Source organism: Micromys minutus, assembly GCF_963924665.1.
Source record: "Micromys minutus genome assembly, chromosome: X".
NCBI lineage: Eukaryota > Metazoa > Chordata > Mammalia > Rodentia > Muridae > Micromys > Micromys minutus.
The window spans coordinates 57,142,470-57,156,415 of NC_137970.1; the positions used below are offsets into that span (position 1 = coordinate 57,142,470).

Below are 13,946 nucleotides of genomic sequence, written 5' to 3' on the forward strand. Positions count from 1 at the left end.
ATTTAACTCACTTTTTCTTTGTTAGATAACTGGGAGAAAGGCATATGCTACAAGCCAGCAAATTTTTCAAGCCATTAAGTTATTGTGGACAAAAAGCAGTGAACCACTCCCTGAACCAAAGGAAGAAACCAAGGTAGAGTGTAAATGAACAAGAGTGTCATTGGCTCATACTGATACTTCAAAGAGGTCAGAAATAAAATGGAAACAGACAGAAGACTCAAAGTAACTTGGTATAGCATAAGTTTACATTCTTTTAGTAAAATGATTACCTCTGAAGATAATATGTTTTTAATAAACAGGAAGGAAGGTCTGATGATATCCATGCCAAAATGCCTGACCTGAAACATTCAGTATCTTTGCCAAAAGAACTTGCCTCTGCAACAAAGAATAAACCAGAATCCACCTCAGGTTTGTTTGAAATTTTTAATTTTGTTTTATTTTTATTAAATAATTTTAAAGCATTATAGTTGATGCCTTGAACTTAACATGTTTTCCCAAATGTTTTTTCTCTCATATGTATGCTTTGAATTTCATTTTTGGTTATGAGGGACCTAGGTTCTTGAGATTTTTTTTCCTTTTAAATCACTACATAGCTATAATCCATGTCTTCATGTGTGCAGGTACAGTACTGTCAGTATGATTGAGTGAAACATTTAATATCACTTTATAAGTGTATGTTATTTTATGAGAAGGAGGAAAGTGCACCTTTCAGGATTCTGTCAGCTGAAAGGTATGAGCCACACCTGCATAAAGCATCTCAGCTTTCATTTCTCATGCTATTTACCTGTCAGTCTCCTGTCAGTCTTAGTTTCCACTATCTGTGCTTTAATTAAATTCAGGTACCAGGAGAAATTGCAGCTTTAAGTAGTACATATAACACTATTACAATTCAGTATTGGCAATCAATACTTTTGTGGAACCAACAAGTGAGAGTTATGCTTTCTAAAGAAATCCTACCATGATCTAAAAGAATGGAGCCAAATGTTTAAAACCACTTTGGCAGTCTATTCATATAAACCTGGGTGTCTCAGATTTGCATAGCTGCCTCATTGTAAAGCAAGTATGACACATTCAGAGGTGGAAATGTGGAAATGGTCCTGTTATCCACCCTTTATAAAGCATGCACTGTGATATACATCACTTATGAGTATTGTTATTCAACCAGCAATACAAAGCAAAACAAAATCACACCTCTGATGTATTGGTAATTATTCCCATTTCACTCCAGGATCTTAAAGAGCTTCTTTCAAATCTTAGAACTTATCAGTAGCAGAGCTGTATTTTTCTTCATCGTCAAATGCCACAGTGTAACCTCTCCCACTGTATATAGCTTTTCTCATTTAAAGCCAGAATTTCCTCTATAATTTCCTCTTCCTCCTACCCCCCCCCCAATCTCCACCTGGTGATAGGGCATGGTGGTCAGACCTGTAGTTCAAGCAGTTGGGGAGCTGAAAGAGAAGGCTTGTGCACTGAAGGCCAGTGTGAGCTCTTATTTAATGAGTTCCTAGACTAGCTTGGGATACATGCCAAGACCCTGTCTCAAAGAGCCAGAAAGTGATAACAGTAATATTAGTCCAAGAAAAGCTGTCACCAAATAGCAAAACCTTAGGAGGCAAGGGAGTCAATCAGGATTAGATGAGGTGATGAAGTTAGAGTTGTAGGAGACAGAAGAATGCCTTTATAAGAACCTGACCATGCTTGATCTTTCCTTAAATGAAATAAATCACTCTTAAATGAAAGCAGTTCAGTCTATGGTAGTGAGAACATTTTCCATAAACTGGACATGATGGCGAAGGGACATTAATTGAACTGAGAGCCTTAAGGGCATCTTAGGAACCATTTTGATTGATACTGCTAACTAAAGAGCAATTGAACATAGGGTGATTGCATTCTTTTGTCTCATAGGCAGTTGAGAACTTATATCCTCACATGGTAGAAAAGAGAATGAAACATATTGTCAGGACACTTCATATGGTACAAATTCCATTCACAAGGACTCTACCCCATCTAATCTTAATTACCTGCCTTGCCTCTGAGTACCCTAATATTGGTGGTTAGTGATTCAGTGTAACAATATAGTTTTGAGGGTTAATTGTCTCACTCTTAGAACTTAGTATTTCTCTATTTCACATGTAATCACAAAGTTTCATGACATGGGAAACAGTCGTGATTATGACCACAGGATTTAGGAGAAGACGTGAAGCTGAATACCATACCTAGTATTCAAATAGTTCTATTACCTGGGGCAGATGCCCATCACCATAGGCGTGTTTCACCATCCACAGCTCAGGTTCCTCATCCACAAGAAAGAAAATAAGAGTTCTCATGATTGCTCTTAGGGTTAAATCTCAGTCTCTCACTCTCTCACTTTCTTACTCTCCCTGTTTCTCTCGCTCTCTTGGTCTTGCTCTTTCTCTGTCTCTCTGCCTCTGACACACATGCTTACATGCATGCACGCATGCACATACATCAACAGACACATTCCACACACTATTCTTGAACTGCTGCCAGTCCTCCTGCCTTATAATAAGGCTTGGGACCCAATATATTATCAGAAAAAATTACACAGAAAATTCTGGGTATTCTACTTTTCATAATTTTTAGAAAATTGAAGTTCTGAAGATAAGAGGACCTTATCAATCTAGGAAATTGTAGTGAAGCAAGCCTTTAATCAGGCAGTGAAAGAAATAAAAATCCAGGGTGTAAGTACAGATGTTAGAGGACTTAGGGAATTTATGTTCACTGTTAAGCAAAACTAAAGTAAAACACATAAAATTATTTGCCACATCTCTACTAAATAGTTCTACTTAATACACCATTCTTAGAGGAATGGCTAGTGGCAGATTGCCCTTACTCCAGTGGATAACCCCACATCCATGCTCATACAGGCAACATTAACTGGATTAGATTATTTAAAAGAGACAGGGCAGCAGGAGTCAGAGGGGGAGGGAGAGAAAAGAGTCAAAGTGGGAAAGAAGTAATATTAAAAGAGGGGCCAGGAGAAGGTGGAGGGAGAGAGTGGGGCGTGGATATAATTAGGATCCATCGTCTATGTCAATAAAGATTACTGATCAGTTTTGTATATTCCAGCAGATGGCCCCAAGCACATGCACATATGGGCAGCAGTAACAGGATATAGTGTTTTATCAAAAATAAATAAATAAAAGGACTGGAGGATGGCTCAGCAGTTAGGAGCACTGGTTGCTCTTTCAGTGTACCCAGGTTTGATTCCCCAGCACCCACATGGTAACTTATAACTGTCTGTAAGTCAATTCCCAGGTCATCTCATGTCCTCTTCTGGCTTTTGTGGATACCAGGCATATATTTTGTCTTAGTCAGGGTTTCTATTCCTGTACAAAACATCATGACCAAGAAGCAAGTTGGGGAGGAAAGGGTTTATTTAGCTTACACTTCCACATTGCTGTTTATCACCAAGGGAAGTAAGGACTGGAACTCAAGCAGGTCAGGAAGCAGGAGCTGATGCAGAGGCCATGGAGGATGTTACTTATTAGCTTTCTTCCATAGTAAACCTAGAATCTCCATTCAGAGGACCCATGTCAATAAACTCAGCCTGATACAGTTTTATGTTCCTCCCACCATTATCCCACAGAGCTCTTAACATCCCAATGACACTTCTTGCTCAAAGTTTCAAAGTCCTTCCATACTCCTCCCCAAAACATGGTCAGGTTATTATAGGAATACTCCACTCCTAGTACAAACTTCTGTATTAGTTAGGGTTCCCTAGAGTCACAAAACTTGTGGTTAGTCTCTGTATAGTAAAGGGATTTGTTGGTGACTTACAGTCTGTAGTCCAACTCCCCAACAATTGTTGGCAGCAGTTTTGAGTGGAAGTCCAAGGATCTAGCAGATGCTCAGTCCCACAAGGCAAGCAGGCGAATGTCCTTATGTACGTCTCCAATAGAAGATGTTTCCCAGATTAAAAGTGTACACCTGGATCTGGGACTTGCTTTGTTCCAGATGACCTTGAGCTCAGAGATCTCCTTGCTTTAGTGTCCTAAGATTCATAGTCTCTGCCTCAAGATCAGGATCAAAGGTGAGCCTCCCAATTCTGGATTGTGGTTCATTCCAGATATAGTCAAGTTGACAACCAGAAATAGCCACTACATATCTGATGTACAGATATACATGCAGTGAAACATGTATATTTATAACACAACAACACTACCACTAATAATAATAATAATAATAATAATAATAATAATAATAATAATAATGATGATGATGATGATGATGATGATGAAGTTGGGAAATGACAGATTTGGGAAGATATGGAAGTAGATATGATCTTATATCTTGATGCACATGAATGAAATTCTCTCCACCCCTAGATGGGGAGCAATAGCCAATCAGTGGCCACTGAGAGGTTGAAATCTATTTTCTCTAGAGAAAAGCTTCATGACAAGTTATCTAATCCCTTAGAGTCAGCCCTAAACATGTGTACGTATGAGAAATAATGGGCTTTGCTGTGTGTGTGTGTGTGTGTTTCTGAAGCTTGATATGAGTAATTTGCCTTCCTTCAGATTTCTGAGTCTATTTAAGACAGAACTATTTTATTTACATTCCAGCCATTGCCCCCCACCTCAGTTCCTCTCCTACAATTCCTCATCTCATACCTCCTCCCCATTGCTTCTGAGAGGGTGCTTCCCCTGTCCCCAACCAGCCCCCCCCTCCCTGGGACCTCAAATCTTTCAAGGATTGAGTGCATCTTCTCCCACTTGAGATCAGACCAGTTCTTTGTTATATATGTGCTGGGGCCTGTATGCTGCCTGGTTGGTGTTTCAGTTTCTGGGAGCTCCCTGGGGTCCAGGTTAGTTGAGATTGCTGGTCTCAAGTGGAGGAATTGGTTAATTACCCATAGTCAAACTTTCTGACCCTGAACTGTTCCTGTCTAAAAGAACTGCAGGGACAAAAATGGAGAAGAGACTGAAGGAAGGGAGGTCCAGTGACTGGCACAACTGGGGAACCAGTTCATGGAGGGGGGGGCACCAAGGCCTGACACTATTGCTGATGCTATGATGTGCTTACAGACAGGGAGCTAGAACTAATATAGCCACAACTTTTACTCAAAGGAGATAGAAAACTTTTGTATGTGTATATGTGTATATGTAACAATGCAGAAGAGAATGGGGTTTATATGGAAGAAGTTAGAGGGGAAGGAGTAGAAAAGATAGAAATATAATACTTCTATATGAAATACTCAAAAGATAAAAAAATTGAATAAACAAAATTCTCAAAAATAAAAAAAGGTTAAAGTCTATATGGAGAGACCCATGGCTCCAGCCACATATGTAGCAAAGGATGGCCTTGTCTAGCATCAATGGGAGGTAAGGCCTTTGGTCCAGTGAAGGCTCATTTTCCCAGTGTAGGGGAATGACAGAGTGGTGAGGTAGGAGAGGGTGGGTGGGTGGATGTAGGAGCATCTTCGTAAAAGCAGGGGGAAGGGGAAGATAAGAGGGAGAAAGGAGATAACATTTGATATGTATATACATAAATTATCTAATAAAATACAAATTTGACAATAAAATAATAAACAAAATCAATGAAAATAATCACATGATCATCTCATTAGATGCTGACATGTATTGGAAAAACTATAACACCCCTTCATGTTAAAAGTATTGGAGAGACAAGGAATCCAAGGCCCATACCTAAGCATAATAAAAGCAATATACAGCAAACCAGCAGCTGATATCAAATTAAATGGACACTTGAAGTAATCCCACTAAATCAGAGAGGGGAAAGAGGGATAAAATTTGAAACCTAAATACATAAAATACGCAATAAAAAGTATAAATATAAAAAAAGAAATTATCAAAGGCTTACAAAACCTTCATAAAGCCATTTTACATCATGGAGCAGTGGCTGCCACCAGATGGCAGTGAAGCTGCATGAGAAAAGCTGACAAGGACAAAACTAGCCTTTCTTTTTTCTCTGTATTTACATTTCCGATGTCAGCCCCTTCCCCCAACTTTCCTCCCTCCCCCTCCACTTGCTTCCATGAAAGTGCCCCCTCTCCCAACCACACTCTCCACCTCAGTGTCTTGGCATTCCTCTACACTGGGAAAATGCAACTTCAAAGACCTCTACTCCCATTGATGTCAGACAGTGCTACCCCCGGCTACATATGCAACTAGAGTCATGGACCTATCCATGTGTGCTCCTTTGTTGGTGTTTTAGTCTCTGGGAGCTATAGAGGGTTTGATTGGTTGATATTGTTGTTCTTCCTATGGAGTTGCAAACCTTTTCAGCTCCTTCAGTCCTTTCTCTGGCTCTTTCATTGGGTTCTCTGTGCTCACTCTGATGGTTAGCTGCAATCATGCTCAACTGTATCTGTATGACTCTGGAAGAGCCTCTGAGGAGGCATCCATATCTAGATCATGCCAGTAAACACTTATCAGGAATAGTGCTTGGGTTTGGTGGCTGTATATGGAATGTATCTTTAGGTGAGGCAGTCTCTTAATGATTTTTTTCAATCCCTGCTCCTCTATTTGTCCCTGTATTTCCTCCTATGACTGCTTTGTTGTCCCTTCTAAGAAGGACTGAGGTATACATATTCTGGCCTCCCTTCTTTTTGAGCTTCATCAGGTTTGTGAATTGGTTGTTGGGTATTCAGAACTTTCTGGGCTAGTATCCAATTATTAGTGACTGTATACCATGTGTGTTCTTTTGTGAGTGGGTTATCTCACTCAGGATGATAGTCTCTAGTTCCATCCATTTGCCTAGGAATTTCGTAAAGTCATTGTTTCTAATAGCTGAGTAGTACTCCTTTATGTAAATGTACCATAATCTCTGTATCCATTCCTCTGCTGAAGGACATTGGGTTCTTTCCAGCTTCTGGCTATTATAAATAAGGCTGCTATGAACATTGTGGAACGTGTGTCCTTCTCATATGTTTGAGTGTCATTTGGGTATATGCCCAGGAGTGAAACAGCTAGGTCTTCAGGTAGTACTATGTCCAACTTTCTGAGGAACTGCAAGACTGATTTCCAGCGTCGGTGTACCAGCTTGCAACCCCACCAATAATGGAGGAGAGTTCCTCTTTCTCCACATTCTCAACAGCATCTGCTGTCCCCTGAGTTTTTGGTCTTAGCCATTCTGACTGGTGTGAGGTGGAATCTCAGGTTTGTTTTGATTTGCATTTCCCTGATGACTAAGGTTGTTAAATGTTTCTTTAAGTGCTTCTCAGCCATTCATTCAAGATTCTTCATTTGAGAATTTTCTGTTTAGCTCTGTATTCCACTATTTAATAGGAGTATTTGATTCTCTGGAGTCTGCCTTCTTGAATTCTTTGTATCTTTCTGATATTAGCCCTCTGTCGAGTGTAGGGTTGGTAATTATCTTTTTCCAATCTATGAAGTATGTTCTGTTTACATATATACCTGTATGCCAGAAGAGGGCGCCAAATCTCATAATGGATGGTTTTGAGCCACCTTGTTGTTGCTCTGAATCTGTAGAAGAGCAGTCAGTGTTCGCAATTGCTGAGACAAGGGATTAGAATGTAACAATTTTTGAATGAGTTTATGATTATCTGACTATTCAGTTTTAAATTGACACTAAATATGATTTGGGTATGCAAAGGGAAATAATGGGCTGATGCCTATAGTACAGTTATTAATTTGCAAATGGCATTTGTTACTATTTCCAATGAACAAGTAAAACTATTACATAGAACTTGTCTGCCAGGAAAAAACGTAGTTTGTTGCATCCTGTTTGCATCCCAGAAGGCTCTGAGTACACACAGAATGATGGAAGAGATCTGAGGAGCAGCTTTGTGTTGCCCCTATGTCCTTTGAGCTAAAATGCAATGCATGAACAACAGCGGAGCAGAAAGGATGGGATAAGATAACTGTCAAAACTTCCTGCTCTGTCTTGGAAATTATTCTAGAACAAGCATGAGGTCAGGACCTAATTCTCTAAAGTCAATATTGCGATAAAGGACACTGATAGTATAATTGTCAAAGTTTTCATCTTTATTCCAAAATAGCAGTTTAATTAGTATCGTATTATGACTGCTCATTGCCTCGGCAAATTTGCTATCTCTCTGATATAAGCATGAACATATGAAACTGAATCTCTGTAGCCATCCCTAGTGGATCCTTCAATAATGTCATGAATCTATAATAAAAAACAACCACAACTTGCTGCATAATGGCAAGGTGGCTCACTGGGTGCCTAGCATGTAACTTGTCATTCTGTCTGCTAAAAACATAATTACCTTTCAGATATTGGTGGAATGTGATTGATAACCAACTGGACTTCAATCCAATATAGTCTCCAAGATTCAAAGGCAAAGGGATTAATGCTCTGTATCATTTCTCTATGGAATTGAAATGGTAGATATATCCCTCTAGCTTTAAATTACAATGGATCCAGTAATAGAAGGCAGCATTGTGAAGGAGTAAATGCCTGGGGAAGTCCTAAGTTATGTGACCCAAGATGGACTAAAGTTAATTGTTAATTGGTAACAGCCTTTGAGAAAACAGGATGGCACTATATATAGGAGACAGATATAAAACATAGATGTTGGTGTCTAATCTAGTAAAATCCAGTATCTTCTTTGCCTTCAGCCTTTGCTCACTGACAATCTATGATGAAATCATAGCCTAAATTTTGATCATATATATTTTAATAAAGCTGGAAATATGAGACACCAACAGTGACAGCAACACTTGTAAAAGAACCTTCTAATGTGCTTTAATTTGTACATGCTATTCTATTCTACTGAGATATGAATGTTATTTCTGAATGATTATTGACTGGAATGAATTAACCTTCTTGACAAGTTAACCTTTTTATCTACCTGATTAATATAATGACCTAATCATTATATCTAACCCCTAAAAGTTTTATGTCAAGTGGTCCTAGATAGCCTCAAACATTAAAATTAAAAAGTGCATGTTCTTTTTATTCTATTATGTTATTATATTATGTTCCTTTACTGTTTTTCCTAAAATTTGTACTCACAATAGATTCTTCTCTCATACAATAGGTCCTGACCACAGCTTTCCCTCTCTCCACTCCTCCTAGATCCTCCCCACTACCCCTCTACCCCAGATTCACTCTCCCTCCTCAGTTTCCTCTTCTGAAAAGAGCAGGCCTTCATAGAAGCAGGGAGAGGGAGGAGGGGGGATAGGAGAGGGAAGAAAGGGGATAACATTTGAAATGTAAATATATAAAATATCCAATTAAAAAAAGACATAGTAACTAACTTTTACCAGTAGATGGCAGTGATTAACCTTTACATCTCTGTTTTCTCAGGTTTGAGGGAAGGTCTCAGGGAAATCTTGTTTTTATTTGACAATGGTATAGATGGTGCTTATGAAACTTGAAATTTAAATTGTATAAATATTCTCTAAAGTAATTTTAGCAAAGGAGAGATGGTTCACTGGGTCAAAGAGCTGGATGCCAAACCTGACTACTTGAGTTTAATTTCTGGAATCCTACTGTACTCCATGGCATACACACTGATCATCATGCTTCCACAAATACACACACACACACACACACACACAGACACACACACACACACACTCACACACACACTCACTCACTCATACACACACACACTCGCACACTCACTCACTCACTCACTCATACACACATACTCACTCACTCGCGCACTCACTCATACACACAGACACACTCACTCGCACACTCACTCACTCACTCACTCACTCATACACACATACTCACTCACTCGAGCACTCACTCATACACACAGACACACTCACTCGCACACTCACTCACTTACTCACTCATACACACAAACACACACACACTCATACACACACACTCACTCATACACACAGACACTCATGCATACATTTTCACACACAGAAGTAATTAAGTAAATAGTGTTTCTAATACATTAACTACTCTTAAATCAGTAAATTAATATTCTCAGAATCTTACTTTTCTAAAACTCATAAAACTTTCTCAGACTATTATATTACAAAATAATGATGCCACAGGCAATAATTTTTGGGATTAATAGGAGATAATCAGGCTAACAGGAGCCATGATTTTGAATATTCAGAAGTCTATTTTGAAGGTTAGTGTGGGCAGGACACTGTAATATGTGCATGCTGATTCTCTTAGTAAAACCAGCATGTTCATGTGGAACAAGAGGCTATTGGGTGGGAGGGGCAGTGACCTTATGAGCTCTCAACTCCATTTACAATGTTTTCACTGCATACTCTAAACAATTTGCAATTTTGAAGCAGAACACCACAAACACAGGAAAGCTAAATAATGCTCTACCCAATGATAATATGGTCAAAGAAGAAATAAAGAAAGAAATTAAGAATTTTCTAGAATTTAATGAATATGAAAGCACAACATACCCAAGCCTATGGGATGCAATATAAACAGTACTGAGAGGAAAACTCATAGCTTTGAGTGACTCCAAAAACAAACTGGAGAGAGCTTACATTAGCAATGTGACAGCACAGCTGAAAGCTCTAGAACAAACAGAAGCAGATACACAAAAGAGGAGAAGAGGGCAGTAAATAATTAAACTCAGAGCAGAAATAAGCCAAGTAGGGACAAGAAGAACCATTCAAAGAATCAACAAAACCTGTAGCTGGTTCTTTGAGAAAAACAACAACATCGATAAACCCTTAGCCAGACTAACTAGGGGGCACAGAGAGAGTATCCAAATTAACAAAATTAGCAATGAAAGGGGAGACATAACAACAGAGGCAGAAAAACAACCAACCAACCAACCAAACAAACAAACAAACAGAAAATAACCCAAGAAAAAAAAAAAACTCCAAACCTTATTCAATATGTGGTTTAAAATATTTTCAAAGTGTTAAAAGTTGCAAATGATGGAATCTAAATTTTGTGTGTATGTATGTGCATATTTACATATATACTGGTGCAGGTATGTATGCAAGTATGTGTTTGCATGGGTGTGTTCATGTAAATATGTGTGCTTTTGTGACTGTAGAGGCCATAAGATAATATCTGGCTGTCATTCCTTATGCATCATATACCTTGCTTTTAAGAGATGAGTTCTCTCGTTTGCTTATAATTCAACAAGTAGGTTATCATAGGTGGCCAATAAGCCTTGGGAATCAGTCTGCCTTTGCTTTCCCAGACTACCAATTCAGACGTTGCTTTATGTGTGGTTTTGGGATCAAATTCTGGTTTTATACTTTGTCTGCTGTCTTGATTAGGGTTTTACTGCTGTGAACAGACACCATGACCAGGGCAAGTATTCATTTATTTTATGTATGTGAGTACACTGTCCCTGTCTTCAGACTCACCAGAAGAGGGTATCAGATCCCATTATAGATGATTGTGAGTCACCATGTGGTTGCTGGGAATTGACCTCAGGACCTCTGGAATAGTAGTCAGTGCTCTGAACCTCTGAGCCATCTCTCCAGGCCAAGACAAGTTTTATAAAGACAACAATTATTTGGGGCTAGCTTACAGGTTCAGGGGTTCAATCCATTATCATTGGGGCAAGAACATGGCAGCATCTAGGTAGGCATGGTGCAGGCAGAATTGAGAGTTCTACATCTACATATGAAGGCTGCTAGCTGAATAATGGCTTCCAGTCATCTAGGGTGAGGTTCTGGAACCCATTCCACCAAGGCCACACCTCCAAATAGTGCCACTCCCTGGGCCAAGCATATGCTAAACACATTGCTGACAGAACAATCTCCTGAGATCAGAAATGTAGTTTTTAATTGATTTTACATGTTTGAGAGTTTTGCATGCAATTTTGTATCTGCATCAAACGTTTGGCTAGTAACTGTAGAAGTTAGAATCCCCTGGATCTGGAGTCAGTGGTGGATGTGAACTGCCACATGGGGGCTAGCAACTAACCCTGGCTTCTCTGCAAAGGTAACAAGTTCTCTTGCACACTGAGCCATCTCTCCAGCTCTTAGGCAGCTAATTTTTAAAAACTCATGAACTGAAATTCTAGTCTCATATTCAACAAACTTGTCTGTTGGTCCATTCTTTCAAATTACCAAAACTGTAGTTTTAAAGATTGTATTATTCATATACACATGTACATGCACATATGCTTACACATACTGATTTTAATAAACAGGTTATCTATTTCAGTTTCAAAAAGAAAATTGTGAGTTAAGGTCTCTGAGCCTGATTATTTGTAAGATATACCAACATGTTATAACTATAATTTTAATAAAAATTTTATTGGTTTGCATCAGAGGTATGCTAAACAACAATCAAGAAAAACTGGAAAAACATGATAAAAGATTACAGTTACCCTTTTAAAAAGTAAACCTAAATTATAAGAATAGAATCACTAACAAATTAGCCACATCTTTAATTAGGCCCTAGATTGCAGGTGCTTTTTAACACTTATTTATTATCTTTTCCAGTTTTTTCAAGATTTCAAATTAAAGGATACTTTTGCTTTTGTTCTTGGTTTATTTCACTTAGTATAAGGTTTCCCTGTTTTGTCTAGATTGTCCCAAGTCATAGAATTTTAAGACTATATAATATTCTACTATACATAATGCTAAAACTTTAAAAATATTTATTATTTATTATATAATTTATCATATTAGTCTTTTTTTACTTTTATTAATCACCCCATTTATTTACATCTCAAATGATATCCCACTTAGAGGTTACCCCCTCCACCAACACTTCTCCCATGATATCCCACTTACCAGTTACCCCTCCACCAGCTCCCATCCCACATCTGCCTTCCCCCTATCCTTTACCTATGATAGTGCTCCCCTACCCACCCACACTCTTCTTCCCCCACTGCTCCAGCATTCCCCTCTGCTGGGGCATCAAGCCTCCCCAGAAACAAGGGCTACACCTCCTGCTGCTGTCAGGCAAGGCCATCCTCTGCTACATATGTATCTGGAGCCATGGATCCCTCCAGGTACACTCCCTGGTTGGTGGTCTAGACTCTGGGAGAACTGGGTGGTCAGGCCAGCCTGTGTTGTTCTTCCAATGGGGTTGCAGACACCTTCCTCTGCTCCAGAACTTCCTCCAGCTTCCCAACCAGGTTTCTTGAGCTCCATCTGATGTTTCACTCCTCCAAGCATCTACATCTTCATTGGTCAGTTGCCAGACAGTCTTTCTAGGAACTGTGGCACCAATTTCCTGTCAGCAAGCAACTCTTGACCACTGCAAAAGTGTTGAGTTTGGTGTGTGCAGACATGATGGATCCCCATGTGGAGCAGTCCCTGATTGGCCCTTCCTTCAGTCTCTGTTCCATTTTTTGTCCCTGTTCTTCCTTTGGACAGGAATATTTCTGGGTTAATAACTTTGAGATGGGTGGGTGACCCCATCCCTTATATGGGGGTCCCTGCCTATCTGCAGGAGGAGGTCTGTACAGGTTCTATCTCTCAGTTCTCTGTGAATTTTGGCTAAAGTCATCCCCATGGGTTCCTCGGAGCCTCTTATTTCCCTGGTATCTGAGATGGTAAGGTGGCTCCCCCCAGTTCCTCACCACCCCTACATACTTTTGTTAGATTTCCTGACCATCTGTGCCTCTCTCACATCTCCTCCAGATCCAGATGTCTCCACCCTTATTTCCTTCTCCCTCTCCAATCCCTGTTTCCCTCCACCTCCCATAATCTTCCTGTTGCCCCCTCAATTCAGAGCCCTGGTCTTCCTTCTCCATTTTTTCTGTGTGTTATACTATGGACATTGTGGGATTTTGGGCTAATATCCACTTATTAGTGAGTACATACCATGTGTGATCTCAAGATGATATTTTCTAGTTCCATCCATTGGTCTAGTAATTTCATAAATACCTTGTTTCTAATAGTTGAGTAGCAGTCCATTGTGTAAATATACCACAATTTCCATATCCATTTCTCTTTTGAAGGATGACTATTAAATCCATTTGGTGCATAACTTTTGTTAGTTTCACTGTGTCTCTGTTTAGTTTCTGCTTCCATGATCTGTCCATTGATGAGAGTTGG

The 13,946-nt window shown here is 39.4% G+C and overlaps 1 protein-coding gene across 1 annotated transcript in view; it reads left to right on the plus strand.

Annotated features, from left to right (window-relative positions):
• Positions 1–13,946, plus strand: part of APOOL (apolipoprotein O like) — a 74,349-nt gene that overhangs the window by 55,244 nt on the left and 5,159 nt on the right. Inside the window, exons 7-8 of the mRNA XM_080910015.1 lie at positions 26–133; positions 300–408. Coding sequence (XP_080766141.1) covers positions 26–133; positions 300–408 — 217 coding nt within the window. The remainder of the gene's footprint in view (positions 1–25; positions 134–299; positions 409–13,946) is intronic.